The sequence below is a fragment of the Diceros bicornis genome, chromosome 24 (assembly GCF_020826845.1).
Source record: "Diceros bicornis minor isolate mBicDic1 chromosome 24, mDicBic1.mat.cur, whole genome shotgun sequence".
Taxonomy (NCBI): Eukaryota; Metazoa; Chordata; class Mammalia; order Perissodactyla; family Rhinocerotidae; genus Diceros; species Diceros bicornis.
This window is the reverse complement of record NC_080763.1, coordinates 23,883,991-23,910,428: the sequence shown is the minus strand read 5'-3', so window position 1 is coordinate 23,910,428 and position 26,438 is coordinate 23,883,991. Positions and strand designations below refer to the sequence as shown.

The following is a 26,438-nucleotide window of genomic DNA, read 5'->3' as shown; positions in this document are numbered from 1 at the left end:
AACATAGAAATAAAATGAAAATAGTTTGACCAGTAACAGTAACAGGGTTGAAAGGACAAAGTGATAATTGAAGAGATAATTCCGATGTTATTATTAACAACTCACACAAGTGCTCCAAATCTCTAAACTTCTACAACATATCTCAGGATATTGCATGACTCAGTAGTCCCTGACCCTATTACTAAGTAATAAAAGCACAAAAGAGGGTGAACTATGGGCATTTCTAAGAGTTTTAAGCCCAGGAACACTTTCTTAAGACACTTCTTTTACTAAGAATTTGAGATAACTGGGATAATGTCTAGGCCTGAGTTTACATATGTTTAGTAAACTTTTTCTTTTGCGATAGTATATATGAGTAGTAGGAGACTTGTTAAGATACTCGAGAATAACTTTTCAAATACAGTTTTATAGGTGTCAATAAGTACTTGTTGAATGTATGAACTTCAACTTAAAAATTTATGTAATAATACGTATAGCTACTATTTACTGAGTGCCTTAAATACATTGTCAGGGAGATAGCATACAGCATGACAGCCAAGAGCTTGGATGCCAGAGGCTGACACACCTGGGTTCAAAAACCAGCTCTTCCATTGATTACTTATGTGACCCTGAGAAAGTCACATAAGTGATGCTCTGTTTTTCCATCTGTAAATGGGGCCGATAAGAAAGCAGTTGTGAGGATTCAATGTGATAATGCAAATAAAACTCCTGGTTCAGTGCTTGACACATGGTAACATCCTGAGGAATTTAAGCCTCCTGATAACCCACAGATATATATTATCATCTCCATATTAGAGACAAGCAAACTGAGGTCCAAAGAAGTTTCAGTAAACTGTCCCAGGTCACGGGCTGGACAGGGTCAAGATTTAAACAGGATTATCTGACTCCAAAGCCTGTCCAGAGTACCTGTTTCCAAAACAGCTGAGTGTAGTTTTATGCGCATTATTTCATGTATTCTCAATGCATTTTACTAGGTGAGAAGAAAGGAGGTTGGTTTGGCAATATCTACTAAATCAAACGGGTCTAGGAAAAAAAAAAGGAGAAGAGGAGGAAGAGGAAGCAGAAGAAGAGGAGGAGGAAGAAGAGGAAGCAGCAGCAGCAGCAGCAGCTAGAAACTAAGCGTTATATGAATTCCTGATACAGGGCAGGAGCAAAAACACAATGGAACAAAAAACCCCAAACCAAAATAAAACAGCAATAGGTTATGACATTCAAGTCAACATGCTCCAGGAGCTGAGCACAGACGTGTAAGTTCTTCCCCTTGCATATCCCCAGTCCAGCCTTCCTCCCGGATACTGTGAGAAAGACGGAGAAAGGCTCCCCCTGCACAGCCAGTCTGTCTGCTTGCTCTCTTCATGCCATGCTGAGGAGCTAGCATGTTATTGCTGGCTGCCTGGAAAAGCCCGGGTGCCTGCTCAATTCCTTTCTTTCCCCTCCTCCACAACGCAAACACAGGGCAGCTGAAGGCTTGGAGAAACAGTATTCATTCCTGCAGGAGGGCAGAATTTTTCTAGACACATGCAATGCACTTTTAGGAGCAGAATAACAAGACTTGGCTGGTTTTACATGGGAATCCTTTCCACACCTGTGAGGTTGTGCATGCACACACATACCATTAGCAAAAAGCTCATTACATATAGCATTCAAGATGTTACTACCATACTGAAAGACCCCTTGGTGTGAACACTGAGCTGCCCCTGGGCTGCTTGTTATAGGATCATTAGTCTCTGCTGGCACTTACTGAATCTAGGTTAGTCTGGTAAAATTGGGCATGGTGCGGAGGGGGGAAGTAAAGAACAGATGGAGCGGAAAGATGAGAGGAATTTAGGAGGCACGGTTTTCTACTCTGAGTTACCTTACTACGTTGAAAATTAAGTCTACTAAAAGTTGAAGGCCTTTGGAAAGAGAACGGAACCAGTGAAAAACTAAGATGTATTTAAAATCTCCCCCTTTCCTCCTCTGTTGTTAAAAGAAATTTCAGCAGTTCTGCCTTGGCCATCAAAATGTCCTTATTTTTTCTGCTTTTTTGGCTTTTTTCAGTCTGGATGAGGCAGAGAAGAGAGTGGGAGGGAAGGAGAGGGGGGTTGGGAGCAGAAGTTTAACAAAGGATCACTTTAACAGAAACTACTGAGTAATCGTGCTGTCCTGGGCCAAGAATAACATCAGCTCAGTGTCAGCAATTAGAATCAGGTCAGTCAGGCCTCACAGCCGTGCAGCCCTCCTCACAGACCCCAGCGTGGAGGGCTACTCACGCTGATGTCACCAGCAGGCACTGCTGCCCAAGAAAGGCCCCCGACTCAGCTGAAAGGAAAGTTTTTTCTCCTTCTCCTTCAGGGGCAGGAAGCCAGTATGAGAAGGAAGCAGGAAGCAAAGAGGGAAACTAGAGAGGAAACACACATCAGGATATATCAACACGTAACAGATTCATTTTACCATCCCTAGACTATCAAGATTCTGTAATTTCCTCAACCATCCTGAAACTCATTTTAAATGAATTAATATACGTAAAGCACCTGGAATTGTGCTTGAACCACAGTAAGTGGTTATTAAGTGTTGGCTATTATTAGCAAAACAAAGAGGGAGGAATCTGTCCCATTACTTATCTCTTGTCCACCATAAAACTTGAGTCCTGGAAGCAGTGATTGCTGAGCAGAATGTACCCTGATAAGAAAAATGAGCAAGGAGGTTTTTAAGTTTGGAAAACTTATTTACAAGGAGACTGTGGTAGATGGAGTGAAAAGGATGGAAACAAAGTTCCTATAAAAAAATGATTGCCTGAAATTTTATAAGGGCAACACTAAGTTTTAACATATCCAGTCTCCCTTCCAAAGGAGAGAAAACAAATAATGAAGAGGAGACATTTGGAATCTCTTTCCCTATAGCTCAATGGTTCTCCGAGTGTGGTCCCCAGAAGAGCAGCATGAGCTTTACCTGGCGCTTGTTGGAAATACTTGAGCTCCATTCTCAAACATGCTGAATCAGAGTTGGGGAGAGGAAGCAATCAGTGTTTTAACAGACCCTCCAAGTGGTTCTGTTGCTCAAAACCAGGGGTCCGCAAACTAAGGCTTGCAAGCCAAGTCCAGCCTGCCGCCTGTTTTGTAAACAAAGTTTCATTGGAAAACAGCCATTCATTTACATATTGTCTATGGCTGTTTTCACTCTACCATGGCAGAGTTGAGTAGTTGCCACAGGGACCCTATGGCCTGAAAAGCTTAAATATTTACTATCTGGCCATTTACAGAAAAAGTTTGCTGACTCCTGCTCTGACTTAGAACAATGGTTTTTTAAACTGCTGGTTTTATCCATCAGTGTGTAAAAGCTCATAGTTTCAATTTTGTCTTATTTTGTTTATCATGCTTTCTATCAAATGGACTGGATCACACCTATTTCCTTGTACCTCTGTCCCTCGAAACCTCTGCCAATGGCTCTGGGTGACTTTCCTCTCACACGCCTATGTTATAGGACCAGTCTTTCGTAGGGGTGGGTTCAGTGCATGACAGTTTCTAGATTTATGAGTGCAATGCTAGACAGAGATGGAGGTCAAAGCTTACTCTGCATGAATGGTTGGAGATGCCCATTTCCAAACTCATATCCTGAATCAGAGTTTGCCTTCTTAAAGTTAATACCTTCAATAAGCTGGCTATCTAAGTGCAGAAAAGGATGAACTTCCACTGCACGTAATGCAAGAAAGGCTACATGATCTGTCCCAAAACATTTTTAGGAGATCACAACGAAAGGCACTGTCCATGCACATAATTATGATAATATAATGTAATATAACATAGTACAGTATAATAACGTATATAATAGAAAGCCCCCTTGGGGCCAGCCGGGTAGCATAGTAGTTGAGTTTGCACGCTCTGCTTTGGTGGCCTGGGGTTCGCAGGTTTAGATCCTGGGCATGGACATACATACTGCTTATCAAGCCATGCTGTGGCAGGCATCCCACATAAAAAGTAGAGGAAGATGGGCATGGATGTTAGCCCAGGGCCAATCTTCCTCAGCAAAAAGAGGAGTATTGGTAATAGATGTTAGCTCAGGGCTAATCTTGCTCACCAAAAAAAACCCACCAAAAAACATATATACACACACACACACACACACATACACACACACACACATACACATAAAGCCCCCTTTAATGTCCTGTTCCATAAACAGGGATCTCTTGTGGATGAAAGCTAGGTAAACCAGATTTCAATTGTACCCATTGCTCTCAAACAGGCAATTAACCAAATTGTTAGTTACATCAATGGTTACCTACACTTTAGAAAAATGAATCCAAAGCACAAGGAGTTCATCAGAGAAACCATCTCTATCTAAAGGGTTAACCCAATGACAGATATACAGGACATACTGAGAATGCAAACCATGCTTCAATCAACAATTTGGTGATAATTATAACAGTCAAGTCTAGCATGGCCATAAGCTAGGCTAGAAACAAGCATAAAATCCAGTAGGGCTTTGCTCCTTCTGTGGAGCAATTCTTAATGTCCCCCGAAATAAAGTGCTCTAAGTTATTCTTCATGTTAGAACATTTAATATCTTATTTGCTATTTTATTAGTTATAAACTCTTCAAGCTAATAAAACGCAGTTTTGTTAGCTCTCCCCTATAGTCCCAGAACTTCACCCTTACTCATTTTTACCTAAACCAACTGTGGATGAGAAGAACAGGGGGAAGAAATAAAATGATGTTATAAACATATATAAAATTATGATGAATGATTTTCTGTTCCCTCTCCAGCAGACACAAGATAACTCCCTTCTTGGGAGTTCTGACTCCTCTCTAAGATAGATATTCTGACAGATTCTAAAAAACATGTTTTCCATATACTTCATAGTTCGGTGAAACTAAACCAGTGTAATCCTCAGTGAAAAAAAAACCCACACAAGAATAGCAGTACTCTGAATTTTCAAAGGAATGTGAGTTGCTGGAAGCTAATCAAAAGAACGAGAAGGACTTATAAATGAAGCAGTTTCCAAAAGTGAAAATCAGCAAAACTGTCTCTCCTTCCTCAAAACTTCAATGCCTTGCAATTACCTCCTTTTTAAAAAAAATCATCCACTATTTCAAGTATGAAAGCATTGAAAGGGCCCAATTGTCTAGATTTGTTAGAGCCATTGATTATACTCTCATAAGGGAAATAAGGCTATATATGATATCTCTATTGTCCAGCATCTGATTAAGTTGGCATTCTCAAGTACTCTGAATGACGGGGAGTTCAGAGGCTTAAAAAATTTTACAAAATTTATACAGGTTAAAAAAAATCTAAGATACACATTTATCTCTGCAATTGTGAAAATGCAAATTGGCTTAAATGCCTTCACTATCCCAAGAATAAGTGAGGAAATTTCTACATGACAGAGGGCAGTGTGGTGATCAGAATGAGATGCTACATGCCACGCTTTACAGATAACAAGTCTGGATTTCTCTCCAGTAAAAACGACCTAAAGAACTACTTCACAATGCCTCACTTAAAATTTCTCAACTACAATGAATTAATATAATACACAGAGTACACTATCACAGATAAAGATGATCAAGTGATGAATGATATTGAAATAAAATATGTCTGGACTTGAACAGTAGTTGAAAAGATAAGTAAAGAGAGAGAGCATAATGATAATTGTTTTATTTAGAGGAAAAAGACACTTTGGGAAACGCTGCCTTAGCTTTTGAGTGACTATTAATTTTGCATAAACTAATGTACACTATGTACTTCATTTTTATAGGAAAGAGCAAACGACAAGAAATCAAGCTGATAGATATTTCTTCACTTAATGCAATATCAGGGAAGCTCCTAGAATCAGTACTGATTCAGCCCAGTAGAACATGGTAACTGATTCTAATGATAATCCTGAAATCAGCAAGAAAAATTTAACTCTTTATGGCCTGACTTTTGTGAAGTCATCCTTTTTCTGTAATTGGGGGCACGCTGATACACTAGTGCAATTTACTTATCTAGCTTCTTCACACACATGCTCAGGAGTTTCTGTCATTTTATGGACAGTGAGTAGAGAATCAATATTTCACTGGAGTGTTAAGTTCCACAACAGTGAGAATTTTTGTGTATATTGTTACATTTTTGTGCACATTGTTTTCTGAACAAACTGTCAAACCATAACACCGATAACCTAACTTCTGACCATTTCTTACAAGAAGAACTTGAAAATTATTTATTCCTTGAAAATCTTGATAGGTCATGAAGGATTAATATGTGGGTATGTATTCCAAGTCTGTGAAGATAAGGAATTAGTACATTTAGAAAAAAAATTCATTAAAATGCTAGGTAATTTTAGGTATCTGGGAATTAGACCCTTTGGGAAATTACTGAACTACGATCATCCAACAGAAAGGGTAAATACGACAGTAGAGATTTTTGTGCAGAAACATTCAAATGAAAGAAAGAATGTCAAAACTGGTTCAGCATCACCTTCCAGAAAAGCCAATGTTATGGCTTCAAAACATTTCTTTCCTGAGAGTAGATTCCCCATGACCCATCAAAGTCATGGTGGCACTGGGAAACTATTCCTACGTTTCGCCCTGGCCCTCTTTTTAGTTTCCGAGAGAAGGAAGATATTAGTACGTGGAAAAGCCTTATCTTGAATTACCTGGTGCCTGGCACGACTCTGGTCCAGAAGCTGCCGGGACTGAAGTTTTTGTTGTTCGAGCTGCTGCAGGGCAAAGTGGAGCTGGTAGCTGCCCGCTGTGGGGTGATACTTGTGCTGGGGGACCACCCCTGTAGCCTTGCTGTACGCGTTGTTCTCTACCTCTCCCTCCCAGGCAAAGCCACCTGTTTGGAGGCTCCTGAAGAGAAAAGAAAACATATTTCCTATAGTAGTTGTGTGAACAATTTAAAGGAAAGGAGAGAAATATCTCAGGTATTTTTCCCTTAAAGAACTAAACACAGTCTGGAATTACAAATCCATTTGTGTGATAAATTATCTGACTTGGCCACTAAATTGTAGCTCCATGAAGACAAAGATAGGGTCTGCTCTGCTCTCCATTCTATTTGTAGTGCTTATCACAAGGCCTGGCACAGGGTCAGTGTACAGTAAATATCTGTTGAATGTTAGATAATTATAATAGCAGTTTTACTCTTCTGTAAATGCCACGAGGACTTCCAGGAGGAGCCAGAGAGCTTCAAATGCAGGATGGTAGGTTAAATTTAAGGCAGGAACAGAGGCACAAGCATCTTCTCTAACATTAACTTCAAAAGTATAGGGGTGAATTATACAGAATTCTTCGTTTTCTTCATCACCCATTAGTCAAGTATCTAAATCTTTTAAAGAAGTGTTTACATTTGAGCGTATGTCCCCATCACTGGATAACATAACTGGTCTGAGAAGACATTTTTTTCATTATTCTAAATTTACCTCAACAGGGTCCCCAGCCAAGCCGACATTTAGTCTGCACACAGGAAGAAGGTGAAGGGCCGGTGGCCTTCTGGACTGTTCATACCTATGCTATGCTATCTATTAAATACTTTGACTATCTTCCTTGCCCAAACTCTAAAATTTTAGGTTGTGGTGACCATGTCTGTGTACATTCAAGTTGAAGTCTTTACAACTACAGGCTCCTACATTTCCCCTCTCAGTCCATTTCTTCCAGGTAGAAAAGTCCCCATTTATACTTCATATCCATTAGGATGGCTATTATCAAAAACAAAACAGGAGAGAAGTCAAGACGGCGGCACAGGCAGACTTGAACTCACCTCCTCCCACAGATACAGCCAATTTACAACTACTCTTGGAAAAATTACCCCTGCGAGAGAACCAAAAACTGGATAAGAGGAGCTCCTGCAACAAAGGACAATCCTAATCGAGGTGGAAGAGGCAGAAACTCCCTTCTGGAGAGGAAAAACGTTGCCTTCACAAGCCGCAGCACCTCACGGCCGCCCGGGAGCAGCCCAAAGGTCCGCAGCCCTCCCTGGAGGAGCGGGGCCCTGAGCCAGGGAGCGCCCCGCTGTAGGCATTTTGTGCCTACTCCAGCACAATGGAGACGAGTGGCATAACATCTGACTTTGCCTGCTACTAAAGCATTGGGGAGTACCCCCAGAAAAGTTGGTTCACAAAGAAATCAAAACCAGCTCTTAAAGAGCCCATGCGCAAACTCACCCGTTTCATAATTTTATTTATTTATTTATTTTTCCCCCCAAAGCCCCAGTAGATAGTTGTATGTCATAGTTGCACATCCTTGTAGTTGCTGTATGTGGGATGTGGCCTCAGCATGGCCGGAGAAGTGGTACGTTGGTGCGCGCCCGGGATCCGAACCCGGGCCGCCAGTAGCGAGGCGCGCGCACGTAACCGCTAAGCCACAGGGCTGGCCCAAACTCACCCGTTTCAGAAAGCAACCTAAAATCACCAGAAAGAAAGGTGCACAGTGCTTTGGTGAAAAGAGACTCACCTGATAGGCTCTGAGTGCATCTTGGTGAGAGGTGAGACCTCTCCAGGGACTGGGACATTGGCAGTGGCCATTATTGTGGCCTGGTGTGGGTGTGCTTACACAGACACTGGCAGATGCCATTGGAGTTCTCCCTGGGGCCTGCTAGCCAAGGGTCTGCCCCAACCACTAGAGCACCAACTTAATCAAGCTCAGCCAGGGCAGGCAGCCCACCCTAGGAACTGACCCCACCCAACAACAAGCCCTCGGGCAACTTGTAGGCCTGCTAAGTAAGCTGCCTGGATTCTCCGAAGACTTGCGAGTGGGTCCAAGGAACAGGCGGAGAGTGTGGGGTGGTGGTAGAGTGTGTGGGGCTACCACCTTGGAGAGACTGGGTCCACTTCAGGGGGTTGGGGCGCGCACACAGGGCAGGACTGTGTTGACTTGTGTGTGGACCTGTGGGCGGCGGGGCTTGTCAGCTGCAGAAGACTTGTGCTTCTCCAAGACTCACATAGGGGGTTTGCCCCACCTTCCAAAGCCTGAAACAATTGGGTGCTCCCGTGCCTGAGGCCAGCCCCACCCAGCTGCAATCCTCAGAGAGCTGACAAGAGACCTAAAGGCTGGAGGCTTATAGCAATTGTAAGCCTCTGAGCCTAACAACCTGCCACGCTGGGGGCCTACTCACTTAAAAGAAATACTGCAACACAAATGTGCTAACAGAACTTGTAGCCAACTGTGCTGGTGCTCCCCACACCCAATAAAGAGAGTGAAGGGCCCACAACAACTACAAACAGCTGAGCATTACGACAGCTGGCCACGGGCATAGCTCAGCCTCCCTGGGCACCTACAGGGAGAGCAACCACTCCACAACAGAAGGACACACGTAGCCCACATAGGGGTCACTCCTGGAACATTCAGAACTGAGGGAAGTACACTGCCGGGACTCATAAGGCATCACTTATATAAGGTTACCTCTCCAAGAGCAGGACCTACCTAATACATAGACACAAGCACAGGGAAAGAGGCAAAATGAGGAGGCAAAGGAATACGTTCCAAGTAAGGGAACAGCCAAACCCCAGAAAAGGAACGAAGTGAAACAGAAATGAGCAACCTACCCGACAGAGAGTTCAAACAAAGAGTGTTAAGGATGCTCACCGACCTTGGGAGAAGAACGGATGAACTCAGTGAGAACGTCAACAAAGAAATGGAAGATATAAAAAAGAACCAATCAGGGGCCGGCCCCATGGCTTACCAGTTAAGTGCGCGTGCTCCGCTACTGGCTGCCCAGGTTCAGATCCTGGGTGCACACCGATGCACCGCTTCTCCGGCCATGCTGAGGCCACGTCCCACATACAGCAACTAGAAGGATGTGCAACTATGATATACAACTATCTACTGGGGCTTTGGGGGGAAAAAAAAGGAGGAGGATTGGCAATAGATGTTAGCTCAGAGCCGGTCTTCCTCAGCAAAAAAAAAGGAGGATTAGCACGGATGTTAGCTCAGGGCTGATCTTCTTCACAAAAAAAGAGAGAAAACTTCCCTAACCTAAGGAAGGAAACAGATATCCAGGTACAAGAAGCACAGAGAGCACCAAACAAGATAAACCCAAAGAGGCCCACACCAAGACACATCATAATTAAAATGTCCAGAATTAAAGATAAAGAGAGAATCCTAAAACCCACAAGAGAAAGACAAGTTACATACAAAGGAAACCCCATAAGGCTATCAGCTGACTTCTCAGCAGAAAACTTACAGGCTAGTAGAGAGTGGCATGATATATTTAAAGTGCTAAAAGGAAAAAACCTACAGCCAAGAATACTCTACCTGGCAAGGTGATCATTCAAAATGGAAGGAGAGATAAAGAGTTTCCCAGACAATCAAAAATTAAAGGAGTTTGTCACCAAGAAACCAGTACTACAAGAAATGCTAAAGGGACTTATTTAAGGGGAAAAGAGAAGACCACAAATAGGAAAAAGTATCTATTTCCATGATAAGAGGGTAATGGATACAAATGCACCAAAAAGAGGTTAGATATGATATCAAAAACATAAAATGTGGGAGCAAGAGAGTTCAAGAGTAGAGCTTTTCAGGTCAAACTAAAGAGACCATCAACTTAATACAGATTCCTATATACGTAGGTTACTGTATATGAACCCCATGGTAATCACAAACCAGAAACCTATACTGAATACACAAAAAACTAAGAGAAAGGAACCCAAACATAATACTACAGAAAGCCATCAAACCACAAGGGAAGAGAGCAAGAGAAAAGTGAAATAAGTCAGAGGGAGAAGGTCAAATACGGTATGACCTCACTCATTAAGTAGTAGATAATAACAAAAACAAACAAACACATAGAGACAGAGATTGGATTGGTGGTTACCAGAGGGGAAGGGGGGAGGGAGGAGGGCACAAGGGATAATTAGGCACATGTGTGTGGTGATGGATTGTAATTAGTATTTGGGTGGTGAACATGAGAACATGATGTAATCCATGCAGAAACAGAAGTATAATGATGTACACCTGAAAGTTATACAATGTTATAAACCAATGTTACCACAATAAACAAACAAAAAAAGAATGTCGGGGGCAGCCCCAGCAGCCTAGTGGTTAAGTTAGGTGCACTCTACTTTGGCGGCCCAGGTTCAGTTCCTGGGCACAGACCTACACCACTCATCTGTCAGCGGCCATGCTGTGGCAGCAGCTCACATACAAAAAGAGGAAGATTGGCAACACATGTGAGCTCAGGGCGAATCTTCCTCAGCAAAAAAAAAAAAAAATTAATAATGTCTGTTCACCAGACAATATATGTAACAGAGTGAAAGGCAAACTGCAAAGTGGGAAAAGGTATTTCTGCATATAGAATTAACAAAGGGCTCATATCCAGATTATATAAATAATTCCTACAAATTAATAAGAAAAATAAGTCAGAGACTCGAACAGGGACTTTACAAAAAAGTCCCTGTTCATATGGCCAACAAACATTGAGGAGATATAGCTACACCTCCACCAGAATGGCTAAGATTAAGACTGACAATACTAAGTGTTAGAGAGCGTGTGAAGAAACTCACATATACTACTGGTGGGAGTGTAAACTGATAAAAGCACTTAGGAAAACTGTTTGGCAGTATTTACTAAAGCTTTACATATGTATACCACTCCTAGGTACACAGCCAACAAAAATGTGTCCATATGTGCAGCAAAAAACATTTCCACAATGTTCAGATCAGCACTATTTAAATGACCCCAAACTGGAAACAACCTAAATGGATGAATCTCACAACCATAATGCTGATCAAAAGAAGTCAAACAAGAGCACATATGATGTATGATTTCATCCTGTGAAAACTTACTGGGCTATTTCTTTTGTGATATATCTCAATTTTAAAAGTTCGACATTTTTACATCTATACCTTCATCCTAACAAGGCAGGAACTGTAACATTCTTATGTTCCCTTGATCTTCATCATGCTGATATTACCTAAAATTAATTCTGGCTTATTATGGATATAGTTCCTTTTTTACCTTTCTCCCTCTATACATGCTTTACCAACATATCTGACCACTCTTATATCCTATATCTTGAAATAAAAGACCTGTTTTTCGTTGAGTATTTTCTCCAAATAAATAAATAAATGAATAAATAAATAAAAACAAAACAAACCAAAAGTAACACATTCTGGCAACCATGTGGAGAAACTGGAACTCTCATGCACTGCTGGTGGGAACGTAAAATGGTGGTTGCTGTGGAAAACACTCTGGCGGTTCCTCAAAAAGCTAAACACAAAATTACCATATAATCCAGCGATTCCAATCCTAGGTATATACCCTAAAGAATTGAAAGCAAGGACTCAGATACTCATATACCAATGTTCATGCAGTATTATTTACAATAGCCAAAAGGTGAAAACATCAACAGATGAGTGGATAAACAAAATGTGATATATACATACAATGGAATATTATTCGGCCTTAAAAAAGGAAGGAAATTCTGACACGTCACAACATGGATGAACCTAGAGGACACTATGCTATGTGAAATTAGCCAGTAACAAAGGAACAAATATTGTATGATTTTACTTCCCACTTAAGGGAAATGAGGTACCTAGAAGAGTCAAATTTATAGACACAGAAAGTAAAATGGTGGTTGCCTGGGGCTGGGGAAACAGGCGAACGAGGAGTTATTGTTTAATGGGTACTGAGTTTTAGTGTGGGATGATGAAAAAGTTCTGGAGATGGATGGTGGTGATGGTTGTAAATGATCTATATGCCATTGAATTGTAAACTTAAAAATGGTAAATTTTTGGTTATATATATTTTACCACAATTTTTTAAAAAAGGTTCCCATTTATCCTTAGAGTAGTCTTATTTGGCAGTCCTTTCACCTCCTTAACATTTTTGGTTATTCTCTGAAACTTCTTTAACCATTCTGTATTTTTTTTCCTTTTTGAGGTATGGTGACCAGAAAATTGTACACAGAAGAAACATGAAGAATTTCACAGTGAACCACCTTACCCAAAGCCTAGTTAATGGGGCTGAGAGAGAGGAAACAGTGCCTAATTTAATAGAAATATTCATAGTGATTTAAATCATCATGCTACTCTTTTGTAAATTTCCTTTGGCGTTAATGGTGATTTCAGTGGCAGAGAACAGCAACACTGGAGTGAGGTTATACAGATTTCCCCGAGGCCTGACCTACAGGCCACCTGGTTATGTATAGCCTGGGTCCTAGTGACCCCCAGCAGAGCCCCCTGGGAAGGAGCAAAGCAGAATGTCTGCTGTGTCCAGAAGTCCACGCTCTCTCTTGCCTGTGGCCTCCCTCATAGCTTGGGCACCTCAGGTCTCTGCTTTGGTTCCTCTGCCTCTCTCTAAGAGATTTCCAAACAGCTCGTTAAGGGAAGGTCTGTGTAATGTATTCTGAAGTCCATGGATGAAAGGTTTTCTACTCACATGATCTCACCTCTGATATGTCACATCCCTTGCTCGATTACACACTTGCAGCTAATCTTCTTGGAGAACAGTACCAAAAAGCTCAGAGCTTATTTATTAATTTTTTGAGTTTGACATTTGCTCTTCAGTGATCCCTCTTGAAATGCCTCAATGTGCATGCTGTTATACCGTTAAAAAGACATGATCTTTCCCAAGGGGCTTCCAGAGGTATGGAGAAATGTGGTGACCAGTGATTGAATATAAATAAGTACCTAAATACATGAATAAAACATTAACATTATTCACACATGAAGTGCTGAGTGGGAGTCAAACAGGAGTTACTGGCTTAGGAAACGAGGGGCCAGAGGAACCTGTTATCTCTTTTCTCGTTAGTGAGGGAAGAGAAACGCTCACTGTAGACGACATGCAAGAAACAAATGAACAGCTAGGGGGACTGTGTGAGCTCTGAGTGGAAGCAGGGGCAATGGAGAAAGGTACCCAGGTACAAATGAAGAGAAAGTTCAAGGCAGGAGTGGGCCGATCCGATGAACAAATGAACATCGGGAAGAGGCGGATGAAACAGCAGGAACTGTCTGGCTGAATAATCTTGAGATTTCCATACCAATTAGAGCAGGTATTTGACTCTAGAATGAAATTATTCTTTATAACTCCACCAAAAGCCAGAAAATTCACCAGTTGTGATTCTACTTCCATTCCCAGCTTGCTGGTTATACAAGTTTCTAGCCACAAGTAGCAATCTAGACTCAGGGATTAGATATTAAAAGATTTTTCTAACTATGTAGCTTAAATCAGAATTCATCTCACTGGCTAGCTAGATTGGTTTCATTTTCTGAAAGCTGCTTTAATAACAAATATTCCTAGGAGGCATTTACTTTAATGCCTTCTTGTTGTGTATCAGAAATCAGAGTCTGTAACTGGATCCCATTATTTGCAGACACCCAGAGAGAGATTCTCAGGTGTGCGTACATGAAGCAGGGGACTGTAGTGTAAGGGGTAGGGCAGTGGGCAAGAGAAGATCAAATCAGGGACTTTGGATAAGAGGAGGTTTATTCATCTAACCGCACACATTGAACAGACTGCAGCATCACAAACTTCTATAGCAAAAGCTGTTTTTAATCTCATCAGTAACATAAGCCCAGTCTCCAAATCAGAAAAGGAAGTTTCTCAAGCAAGTAGAGGCTTTTAGCAAAGAGGCAGGAATTTTTACAGTGCAACACTGGGCGGGGGCAGGGGTGCTCAGCTTTGTAAAGCCGTGTGTAACCGCCATGAGACACTGGCTTGCTGTGAATTGCAGTGGGTGTTAGGCCACAGTGTCTCACAATTACAGCACAAGCATTTAGGGTTTGTAATATGCAAGTGCTGTAATGACTGACACACAAGAGGCCAGGTGTGCTCTCACCTAGGCCTTGTCTGAGATTCTATCTACATATTCCTTTCTATGGCGTCTAATAGCTTCCCTTCCCATTCAAAATTCCATCCCATTTTCTTTCTTTCTTGTTTTTTTTTTTGTGAGGAAGATCAGCCCTGTGCTAACATCTGTCAACTCTCTCTCTTTTTTTTTTTTTTTGCTGAAGAAGACTGGCCCTGGGCTAACATCCGTGCCCATCTTCCTCCACTTTATATGGGATGCCGCCACAGCATGTCTTGCCAAGCGGTGCGTCGGTGCACGCCCAGGATCCGAACCGGCAAACCCAGGGCCGCTGCAGCAAAGCGCACGCACTTAACCGCTTGTGCCACCGGGCCAGCCCCCATCCCATTTTCGTAAACATCAATTCATTCTAGCAGACTAGTAATACATTTTCTACTCCCACCAAAATTTTGAGATTCAACCATTCTCTCTAAAATTTAGTTTTTATATTATTCTTTGCTCAATAGCAAAATACTGTACATATTCCCTGTAAATAACTTCTAATCATTTTATATTATTTCTAGAACAGAGTATATAGAGCCAAGAGAGTTAGCTGTGGGAATGCTCAGAATGTTTAACATGTGATTCAAATTCAAAAATTCAATGTGACTATGCTGTATTTCACCCTTACTACATATGCAGCTAATAGGCAACAACATAGCAAGTTTTTCTGAACACCACATTCTCTCATTGGCCTATTCATTTAGAACTTCATCTTACTGTGGCACTGCAGGACTAAATGTTTCTCGCCATAACTGCCCTTCCTGCAGCATACTCCCCAACCTGCAGCCACATGAAGGGCTATACTCTCCTCTTTGGTTTAATATCTGTTCCATCAAATGGATGTGGGTTCTAAGGAACCTGGAGGAAATCTGCAAAATGCACTGGTCTTTAGCAAAGCAAAATCTCACCAGGCAGTTGCACTCTCCATAATGATATGCTTTCAGTGTACAGATTTCCCAAGAATGATACATACAAGAATGTAGGGTGGGGATGAGGCAGAGGAATGCGACAGTCATTATACCGAGTGTGATGCGGCACTCTGTTTCCCCAGCGTCCTCCATCCAATCCCAGCAAAACCTGAGCTACCATGTATAGGAATGCCCCTGTCCCCCATGAGGGTTGGGAAGTGTGTAGGTGTACTTTAAATGGTCATAATAAAGGGGGTGGGGGATTACTGACATTTAATAGGTGGACGTCAAGGGTGCCAAACATCCAGAAATGCAAGGAAGAGACCTGTACTAGGAAACATAAGTGCTGCTCTAAACGCCAATGGTGCTTCTAATGAGAAATACTGCAAGGCCATGAAGGAAGTGCTTTCTGGGGAGAATCTTACTATTTCTTTACAAGAAAGAATATCCACCCACTTCCATGGCACTTTACAGAATGTGCAGATATTTAAGGACAGCAGAGGCTCCATCTTCTTCCTCTATAAATTCTCAATCTCAAAGTAGTTGTGGCACATAGTAAGCGTTGCAAACATGCCATAACTGCTAAAATCCTACAGATCACAGAAGGGCTCCTGTGAGCAGTACAAAGCAGTGCTGGCCAGAATCAGGAAGCTACGTGATCAGAGAGACATTACATGATGTGGTGGGGATCTCCCTTGCCTTTGGGGGTATTTCCAAGGACAAAATTAGAGTGATTCTGCCTGTAATGTTGTGTCCCCTTCCCAATGCCTCCCAGAGCAGCTGGAATTGGGTCATATTTGCAATGACCAAATGGATAAGGAGAGAAGAATCAGGGAAGGATTCTCTCCACTGTGGCCTTCACTAAACTCCGTGTTTTATTATTCTTAAACTTTTCTCATCTGTAAAATGGGGATATGACAATAGTACCTATTTCAAGAGTTGTTGTGGGGATTAAAGAGTTAACACAAGTGAAAGTACAGGCACAGAGGAAGAGCTCCAAAAATATATCACCACCACTAATACTACTATTATTACTACTCTCCTCCTACCAAACAATTCCATTTCACTACTGCCCTACAGTTCTTTGAGTATATAGAAAACATAAACTTAGCCACTTACCACCAGAAGATTCTCTGTTGCAAAGTTAGCACAATCTAGTCATCAATATAGTATTAGTTGTGAAGTCAAAAGGGCTCCAAGTTACTAAAAAGCAGCCCTGCTGAATAGTATCATCTAAAGGGTTATTAAAATTGTATTGTAACTGCTCTACGCCAAAGACTAAGATAGGTTATCTGGGGAGAGGTGGATTTGCCTCCTCTTCAATCCACTCAATAGTGGAGGGGGTAGGGAGACCTACATCCACCTTTTTAAGCATTGAGTTTTCTGCTCAGATCTACTTCCTGATCCTCTAGCCCAGAGACTGAAGGTGTGATCTCTTGGCAGCCATCATTCTACCTTCTTCTCTGTTTCACTGGTGACCTCAGAGAAAAGACTGTCTGTTTACACTGTCTGTTTCCTGTCCCAACATTCTCCCCCAAGGTCTGTCAATGCAGCTTCCATCCATATAAATGTAGTGGCTTCCTTTTGTTCGAGCAGGTGCTCAAGGGAGAGTGAGAGTGAGCTGGACAGGCCTCTGGGACTCCTTTAAAACTCGTGATCCCAAAGGGGAGTGCTACCCTCCACTTTCAGAAATAATGAAATAGACCCCTCTCTATTTCAACATAGCTCCCTCATTCTCCATCCTGAATATTACCTCTCTGGTGTTAAATCAAAGGCAAAAACCAAAAAATATTTAAAAGTTTCTGTTGGACTTCGAGCTTCTGAGCAGGGTGTAGGAAGTTTCAAAAGACTGTCATTCCTACCTTAACAAAAAGAACAAGCTGAATAAACTGTCAAATCATACTTATTTCAAACACAACAAAATGCCAATGGGACAGACCCCTGGGAGGAGGAGGAACATGCTAAAGATAAGGGTTAAGGCACAACCAGCTAAACTTTTGACCAACTTTCAATACCTGCAGGTGGGCTAGTCTGATATTTTAGTCTCCCGGAAGCCCAGCAACAGAGGGGGTCTGCACCCACACACCAACTCCTTCACCAAGTGCCCGGGGACGCTGAAAGCTGGGGGCAAGGCAGGGGACTGACCGAAGTCCCTTTCAGAGAAATTGTGGATATTATTCTTTGACCTTCACCAAAAGTCAACAAGTGGTAGTCTAAAAGCGAGTCGTAATGTGGAATCTGTAATAGAGAATCTGTAGCCAGCCATGGCGGTCAGTGGTTAAGATTCAGCGCTTTCACCACCACAGCCCAGGTTCGTTTCCTGGTCAAGGAACTACACACCACTGGTCTGTTGGTTGTCATACTGTAGCAGCTGTATGTTGCTGTGATGCTGAAAGCTATGCCACCACTATGTCAAATACCAGCAGGGTCATCCATGGTGGACAGGTTTCAGCGGAGCTTCCAGACTAAGCCAAACTAGGAAGAAGGACCTGGCCACCCAATTCTGAAAAAATTGGCCATGAAAACCCCATGAATACCAGTGGAGCACTGTCTGATATAGCACTGGAGGGTGAGAAGACGGCACAAAAAGACCAGGTAAGAGTCCACTCGGAATCGACTTGATGGCACTAACAACAAGAATCTGAAACCAAATCAATGAACTTTTCATACTCTGTTGGTCTATCTTGCAGTTTGAATGGATCTTCTATCCAGGCAAGATTTTTGTGATATCATGCATTAGTCTTTAGGAATATTGGTTCACTGAGTTATGTAGACCTTCCAAATGTTGACACATTTCATTATACAATATAATCATTATTATTATTATTTTTTAATTAATTTATTTATTTTCGCCCCAAAGCCCAATAGATAGTTGTATGTCATAGCTGCACATCCTTCTAGTTGCTGTATGTGGGACACGGCCTCAGCATGGTCAGAGAAGCAGTGCATCCGAACCCAGGCCGCCAGCAGTGGAGCATGCGCACTCAACCGCTAAGCCACAGGGCCGGCCCTCATTATTTTTTAATATCACTCCAATTTTATCAGAAAAGCCTTCAAATATTAGGAAGCTGTCAAATCCACAGTGGTGGATACAAATTTTCCATAATTCTGATTTTTTCTTGAAAGCTAGAATTTTATTTTATTTATTTTTATTTTTTGTTTATTGCGGTAACATTGGTGTATAACATTGTACAAATTTCAGGGGTACATCATTATACTTCTATTTCTGCATGGATTACATCATGTTCTCATGTTCACCACCCAAATACTAATTACAATCCAGCACCACACACATGTGACTAATTATCCCTTTCGCCCTCTTCCCTCCCCACTTCCCCTCTGGTAACCACCAATCCAATCTCTGTCTCTATGTGTTTGTTTGTTGTTATTATCTACTACATAATGAGTGAGATCATACGGTATTTGACCTTCTCCCTCTGACTTATTTCACTTTGCATAATACCCTCAATGTCCATCCATGCTGTCACAAATGGCTGGATTTCATCGTTTCTTATGGCTGAGTAGTATTCCATTGTGTATATATACCACATCTTCTTTATCCATTCGTCCCTTGAGGGGCACTTAGGTTGCTTCTAAGTCTTGGCTATCGTGAGTAAGGCTGCAATGAACATAGGGGTGCATGTATCTTTACACATTGGTGTTTTCACATTCTTTGGATAAATACCCAGCAGTGGAATAGCTGGGTCATATGGTAGTTCTATCCTTGATTTTTTGAGGAATCTCCATACTGTTTTCCATAGTGGCTACACCAGTTTGCACTCCCACCAGCAGTGTGTGAGAGTTCCCTTCTCTCCACATCCTCTCCAACTCTTGTTGTTTCCCATCTTGTTAATTATAGCCATTCTGATGGGAGTGAGGTGATATCTCATTGTAGTTTTGATTTGCATTTCCCTGATAGTTAATGATTTTGAACATCTTTTCATGTGCCTGTTGGCCATCTGTATATCTTCTTTGGAGAAATGTCTGTTCAGGTCTTTTGCCATTTTTTTAATTGGGTTGTTAGTTTTTTTGTTGTTGAGATGCATGAGTTCTTTATATATTTTGAAGATTAACCCCTTATCAGATGTATGGTTTGCAAATATCTTCTCCCAATAGTTAGGATGTCCTTTCATTTTGTTGATGGTTTCCTTTGCTGTGCAGAAGCTTTTTAGTTTGATGTAGTCCCATTTGTTTATTTTCTATTGTTTCTCTTGGCCGGTCAGACACGGTGCTTGAAAATATGTTGCTAAGACCAACGTCAAAGAGTGTACTGCTTATATTTTCTTCTAGAAGTTTCAGAGTTTCAGGTCTTACATTCAAGTCTTTAACCCATTTTGAGTTAATTTTTGTGTATGGTGTAAGGCAATGGTCTACTTTCATTTTTTCACATGTGGCTGTCCAGTTTTCCCAACACCATTTGTTTAAGAGACTTTCCTTTCTCCATTGTATGTTCTTGGCTCCTTTGTCAAAGACTAGCTGTCCATAGCAGTGTGGGTTTATTTCTGGGGAAAGCTAGAATTTTATCATTGACAATAAATACTGCCAGTCGTTTTCCTTAAAGTGATAGGTTCACTGTTTATTTTTGGGAAAATGTCTGCCAAATATCCTAATCCAAATAACCACAGTTTGCCATTTGTTCTTTCAAGTAAAAACGTTTCACGAAAAAAGTGGCTAGTTCAGATTGCAACTCAGTCAGTACACAAGTGCTTTTATATGTACATCTCATTTAGTCAGAATATTAAAAAAATATGTAATGCAGGGTTGAGATTTAATAATTATTACTGCTTATCAAGGATATTCATAAGTAGCAATGGCATTTCTCTTGTAACTACAAATGCTCTGGTGGTAAAAAATACAATGATTACTACTACAGTTTGGTGGCACTGCCTTGATTTGTGCTAAGGCATGAGGAGTTTTATAAAACCACCATTGTTTTTGCACCATTAGTGCAAATGTCAACATAGTGAAAAAGGCAAAAATGTCTTAGTAATACTATGAAAAACGTTTTAACTGTATTGGCTTCCTCAAAGGGTCTTAAGGATCCCCCTTGGCCCCCAGGTCCATGAATAGCACTTTGAGAACCACAGACCTATTGTAATACAGGCTACCACACCCTGGGGACAGGGACAAAGAGAGCAAGATTGGAAAGAAAAGGACTCCTCAGCTACCCAAAAAGACATCCAGGATAAACAGCAGAGGTGTCCCACGGTTCAGAAAGCTGGCCACATGATCGTAAAGCATAAAAAGGTCTTTAGAATCTTACTGGTAGTCCCACCCTGCCCTCAAAACACCTGAAGCCAGGGATGAACTGAATCTAACTAAAGCTGCAATAAAGTCCAGAACCAGCTTACTTATCAATTAGATTGTCTCAATGCCTCTCTCCCTGCCCCCTCCCATGCATTAGCAGCCTGAGAAAAGGATGAGCACGTCTTTTTTTGGGGGTGGGGGGTAAACACTATTTACCTAAGTCTTTGGTTCTACATAAAATCTCTAGCATACAATTAATAATTATAAAACACACATAGAAGCAAGAAAATATGACCCATGAGAAAAAACAGTCAATAGAAGGACACTGAGAGACGGCACAGATGTTGGACTTACCAGACATAGACTTTAAAATAACTGTGATAAATATGTAAAAGGGTCTAGTGGTAAAAGGTGGGCAACACATATAAACAGATGGGGAATTCCAACAGAGAAATTAAATCTATAAAAAAAGAACCAAACAAGAATTCTAGAAATGAAAAATATAAAATCAAAAATGAAGAAATCATTCAAAATGCTTAAGAGCAAACTGGAAACAACAGAGGAGAGTATATAACACATATAAAACTGAAATCTCAGAAGGAGAGGAGAAAGAATAGGGCAGAAGAAATATTTAAGAGATAAAGGCTGAGAATTTCCAAAGTTGATAGAAGACATGAACCTACAAACCTAAGTAGCTCAGCAAATCCCAAGCAGGATAAATCTGTACCAGGCACATCATAGTCAAACTGCTGAAAACTAAAAATAAAGAAAAAACATTAAAAACAGCCAAGGTGGTGGAGTGCTGGTGGGAACATCACATACAAGAGAACAACAATGCAAATGATTAATTGACTTATTGTTAGATAATGCAGGCCAAAAAACAATAGATGGATGACTTTAAAGTGCTGAAAGGAAAAAAACCCAAAAACTGCCAAACTAGAGTTAAACATTTAAACAACACTCTCAATCAACTCAATCTATTTGACAACTATGGAAAACTACACCCAATAACTTCAGAATACACATTCCTTTCAAGTGCACACAGAACATACACCAAGATAGTCCAAATGCTGGGCCATAAAACAAAGCTCAATAAAAATCAAAGGATCATAATCACAGAGTATATTCTGACCAGAATGGTATTAAATCAAAAATTGATAACAATAAGATATCAAGAAAATTCCAAAATATTTGGAAATCAAACAACATACTTCTAAATAACCTATGGGTGAAAGAAGAAATCACAAGAGAAATTGGAAAATATATCAAACTGAATGGTAATGAAAACATAACCAAACAAAATTTGGGACGCAGTTAAAAGAGTACTTAGAAATTTATAGTATTAAACATCTATATTAGAAAAGAAGAAATGTGTAAAATCAATGATCTAAGCTTCTATCTTAAGAAGCTAGAAAAATAAGAACAAGTTAAACACAAAGTAGAAGAATAAAAATTAAAATAAGAGCAGTAATCAATAAAGTAATTAAACAAGGAGGCCATTAGACTTAGGCAGCTCTAACGCCTTGGCAGACTATGTAAGCAAACCGAAACCTAAGCCCGAGTCCACGCACACAAATCTGAGAAAATGAAACTTAAGAACAACCAATCACAAACAGCCCTAACTAGGCTTTTCCAAATAAAGCAACCGCTTACGCTATAGCCAATCAAATAATTTCCTTCTTTGCTTAGGAGTCTGCTCTATTGAAAAATGCCTTTCCCTTAGCTCCTGCTGGTGGAGCGTTCCTAACCACTTTCCATTTGGCACTGATGAATTAAAATCAATGTTTGCTCAAATGAACTCTTCAAAACTGTAATGTACCTCAGTTTATCTTTTAACAGAATGAAATAGAAAATGAGCAAATAGAGAATATCAACAAAAGCAGAGGTGGTTATTTGAAAAGATTTTAAAAGCTGATAAATTTCAAGCAAGCTGATCACACGGAAAACAAAGAAGATACAGTTATTAATACCAGGAATGAAGGAGGGGAACATCACACAGTCTATAGATATCAAAAGTATAGGAAGATATTATGAACAACTCTATGCCAAATATTCAACAACTTAGGTGAAATGAAGAAATCTTGGGAAATACAACTTATTAAAAGTGACATAATAAGAAAATCTAAATAAACGTATATATTATATATATACATACTAAAGAAATTTAACTTGTAATCAAAAACCTTCTTATAAAGAAAATTTTAAGCCCAGATGGTTTCAATGAATTCTATTAAACATTTAAAGATGAAATAATTCCAATCTTTCACAAAATCTTTCAGAAAAGAGAAGGGAAAACTTCCCAACTAATTTTATGATGTTAACATATCTCTGATACAAAAGACATTACAAAAAAATTACACACCAATATGCCTTATGAACATATACACAAAAAGATTTAACAAAATATTAGCAATTAATATCTATCTCCTATATAAAAAACCTATCTCCTATAAAAATGTAGGATAATATATCATGACCAAGTGGTATTTACCATAGGAATGGTTTAAGAATAAATATCCATCATGTAATTCACCACATTAAGAGAATAAAGAAGAAAAATCATATGAGAATATTATTAGATGTGAAAATGCATTGGACAAAATTCAACATACATTCATGACAGAAACTCTCAGTAAACTAGGAACAGAAAGAAAGTTCTTCAACTTAATAAAGGACATTGACAAAAAATCTACGGCTAACATCATACTTATTGGTAAAACACTGGACTCTTTTCCTCTAAGATCAGGAATAAAGGAAGGATGATTGCTCTCACCACTTCTATTCAAAATCAGTAATGGGCGACCTAGCCAGCGTCATAAGACAAGAAAAAAAAAACTGCTATTATTCACAGACATGATTGTTTACATAGAAAACCCTATGAATTTTATAAAAACATTGGTAGAATTAATAAAGAAATTTGGCAAGTTTGCAAGAATCGAAGTCCATAAACAAAATGCAATCATATTTTTATATGCAAGTAATACACAATTGGAAAATGAAATTTTAAAAGGTAATACAATTTACAATATCATAAAAACACACCAAATATCTAGGAATAAACATAAAGGAAAATGTGTAAGATCTCTACATTGAATTTATAAAAATTAATGAGAAATATTAAACAAAACCTAAATAAATACAGAGATATACCCAGTTGACTTACCAGAAGTCTCAATATCATTAAGATGTTTATTCTATATTTCAGATATTATCTTTCAGTTCTACAATTTCCATCTGGAAATCTGTCTTGAGATTTCTTTTTTTCATTAAAGCATAGTTTCCTTTATAAAATACTTATAAAGCATATTTTCCTTTATAAAAATATTTATTGTTCATAGATATAATAGCCACTTTAAAATCTTTGTATGTTAATTCCATCTTCTGAGCCTTCTTAGGATTGGCCTCCATTGATTATCTTTTATTCTAAGGATGGGTCATGTTTTCTTGTTTTTTCATATGTTGAATAATTTCATATTTTATCCCAGACATTATGAAATTTTGTAGATACTGGATTGTATTATTTTGCTCCAAAGACTCTGTGTGTGTGTGTGTGTGTGTGTGTGTGTGTGTTTTAAGCAGGCCATTAACTTGGCTGAACTCAAACGGCAATTCTTTCTTCCCTCAGCGGGCTGTGGCTCAGATCTACGTTCAGTTCTTTTAGCTTTAGTTGTGCAGTTTGGAGTATGCCCCACATATACATTGTCAAGGGGTCAGCAGAGATTTGGGCAACATTTATACATAGAATTTAGGCTCCCTCTTTCTGGTTGCCTCATTTCCAGGGTTCTCCACTTACTCTCCAGCACATGTGGTTGTCCTGAACTCCATCCTCTGGTTTGTCAAGCCAGTAGGCTTTGGATTTCTATTTAAGTTCTAACTGTTCCATGTGGTGCAAACTGTGGTCTGCCCTCAGGTTAAAAGGCAATAAATAAAAACAAATACAAAAGTCACCCCTTGCAGTTCCCTTCTTCCAAACGTTGGTTATTCTCCAGTATCTGCCAGCATTGATTTACCCTCCAGCACCTTTAGGTAGTTGTATTTTATCCAGTGGGTTGATCAGATAAAAACTTACTCAGCCAGAACTGGACCACCCCAAATTGATCTACAGATTCAAGGCAATCACAATCAAAACCCCGCAGGCTTTGTTGCTGTTGTTGAAGAAACTGACAAGTTGATTTTAAAATTTATACTAAAAAAATCAAAGAATCTAGAATAGTCAAAACAATTTTGAAAAGGGAGACTTATGTTACCTGATTTCAAGGCTACTATAAAACTACCACAATCAAGACAGTGCAGCATAGGCATAATAGTAAACAAACAGGTGAAACAGAATAAAGAGTCCAGAAATAGACCTATAAATGTACGGTCAATTGATGTTGACCAAGGTGAATTTAACAGGGAAAAGAAAGTTTTTTTTAACAAACAGTGCTGAAACAACTGGATATCCATATGGAAAAAATGAACCTCAACCTCTACTTCACTCCATACACAAAAACAAATTTGAGTTGCATCACAGACCTCTAAACCTAAAAGCTAGTACCATAAAGCCACTAGAAGAAAATATAAGAATGCCTTTGTAACACTGTCATAGGCAAAGATTTCTTAGGACACAAAAAGCTCTGATCATAAATGAAAAAGTTTGATAAATAAAACTTTACTAAAATTAAACATTTCTGCTCATCAAAAGATACCACTAAAGGGCTGGCCTGGTGGTGTAGCAGTTAAGTTCAAGCAAGAGGGCTTCGGCGGCCCGGGGTTTGCAGGTTCGGATCCTGGGCGTGGACCAACATACCGCTGGTCAAGCCATGCTCCAGTGGCGTCCCATATAAAGTAGAGGAAGATCAGCACGGATGTTAGCCCAGGGCCAATTTTCCTCAGCAGAAAGAGGAGGATTGGCAATGGATCTTAGCTCAGGGCTAGTCTTCCTCACACACACACAAAAAAAGACACCACTAAGAAAATGAATAGGCAAGCCATGCCCTGGAGAAAAATACTTGCAATACATATATGTGACAAAGATCCCTATTGATAATATATAAAGAACTCCTATCATGACCACCCAATTAAAAAATGTATAAAATATTTGAATAGATACTTTACAAAAGAAAATATACGAATGGTCAATAAGCACATGAAAAGTTCTCAACATCAGTAGTCATCGGAAAAACGAAAATATCATTTTACACCTAAGAAAATGACTAAAATTAAAAAGATAACAAAACCAAATGCTGGTGAACATGTGGAGCAACTATAATTCACATACATTGCAGATAGGGGTATAAAATGATACAACAGTTTCTGAAAACTATTTGTCAGTTTCTTATAAATCTAAGCATATATTTATATGACTTGAAAATTCTACTCCTAAATATTTACCCCAAAGAAATGAAAACATATGGCTACAAAAAAAAGTTGTATAAAAATGTTCATTGAATTTGTATCATAATAGTAAAAAATTGGAACCAATCCTAATGTCCATCAATAGGAAAATGAATAAACAAATTGTGTAAATATTCTTATTATGGAATACCAAACAATAAA

The 26,438-nt window shown here is 39.8% G+C and overlaps 1 protein-coding gene across 16 annotated transcripts in view; it reads right to left on the bottom strand.

The window, feature by feature from the left end:
- Positions 1 to 26,438, bottom strand: part of TTLL5 (tubulin tyrosine ligase like 5) — a 296,525-nt gene that overhangs the window by 84,854 nt on the left and 185,233 nt on the right. For all 16 annotated transcript variants that reach the window (XR_009223721.1, XM_058567405.1, XM_058567407.1 and 13 more), the window contains one exon: positions 6,614 to 6,809. Coding sequence is in view for 15 of the 16 variants with exons in the window: in XM_058567405.1 (XP_058423388.1) it covers positions 6,614 to 6,809 (196 nt within the window). In the remaining variant the exon portion in view is untranslated. The remainder of the gene's footprint in view (positions 1 to 6,613; positions 6,810 to 26,438) is intronic.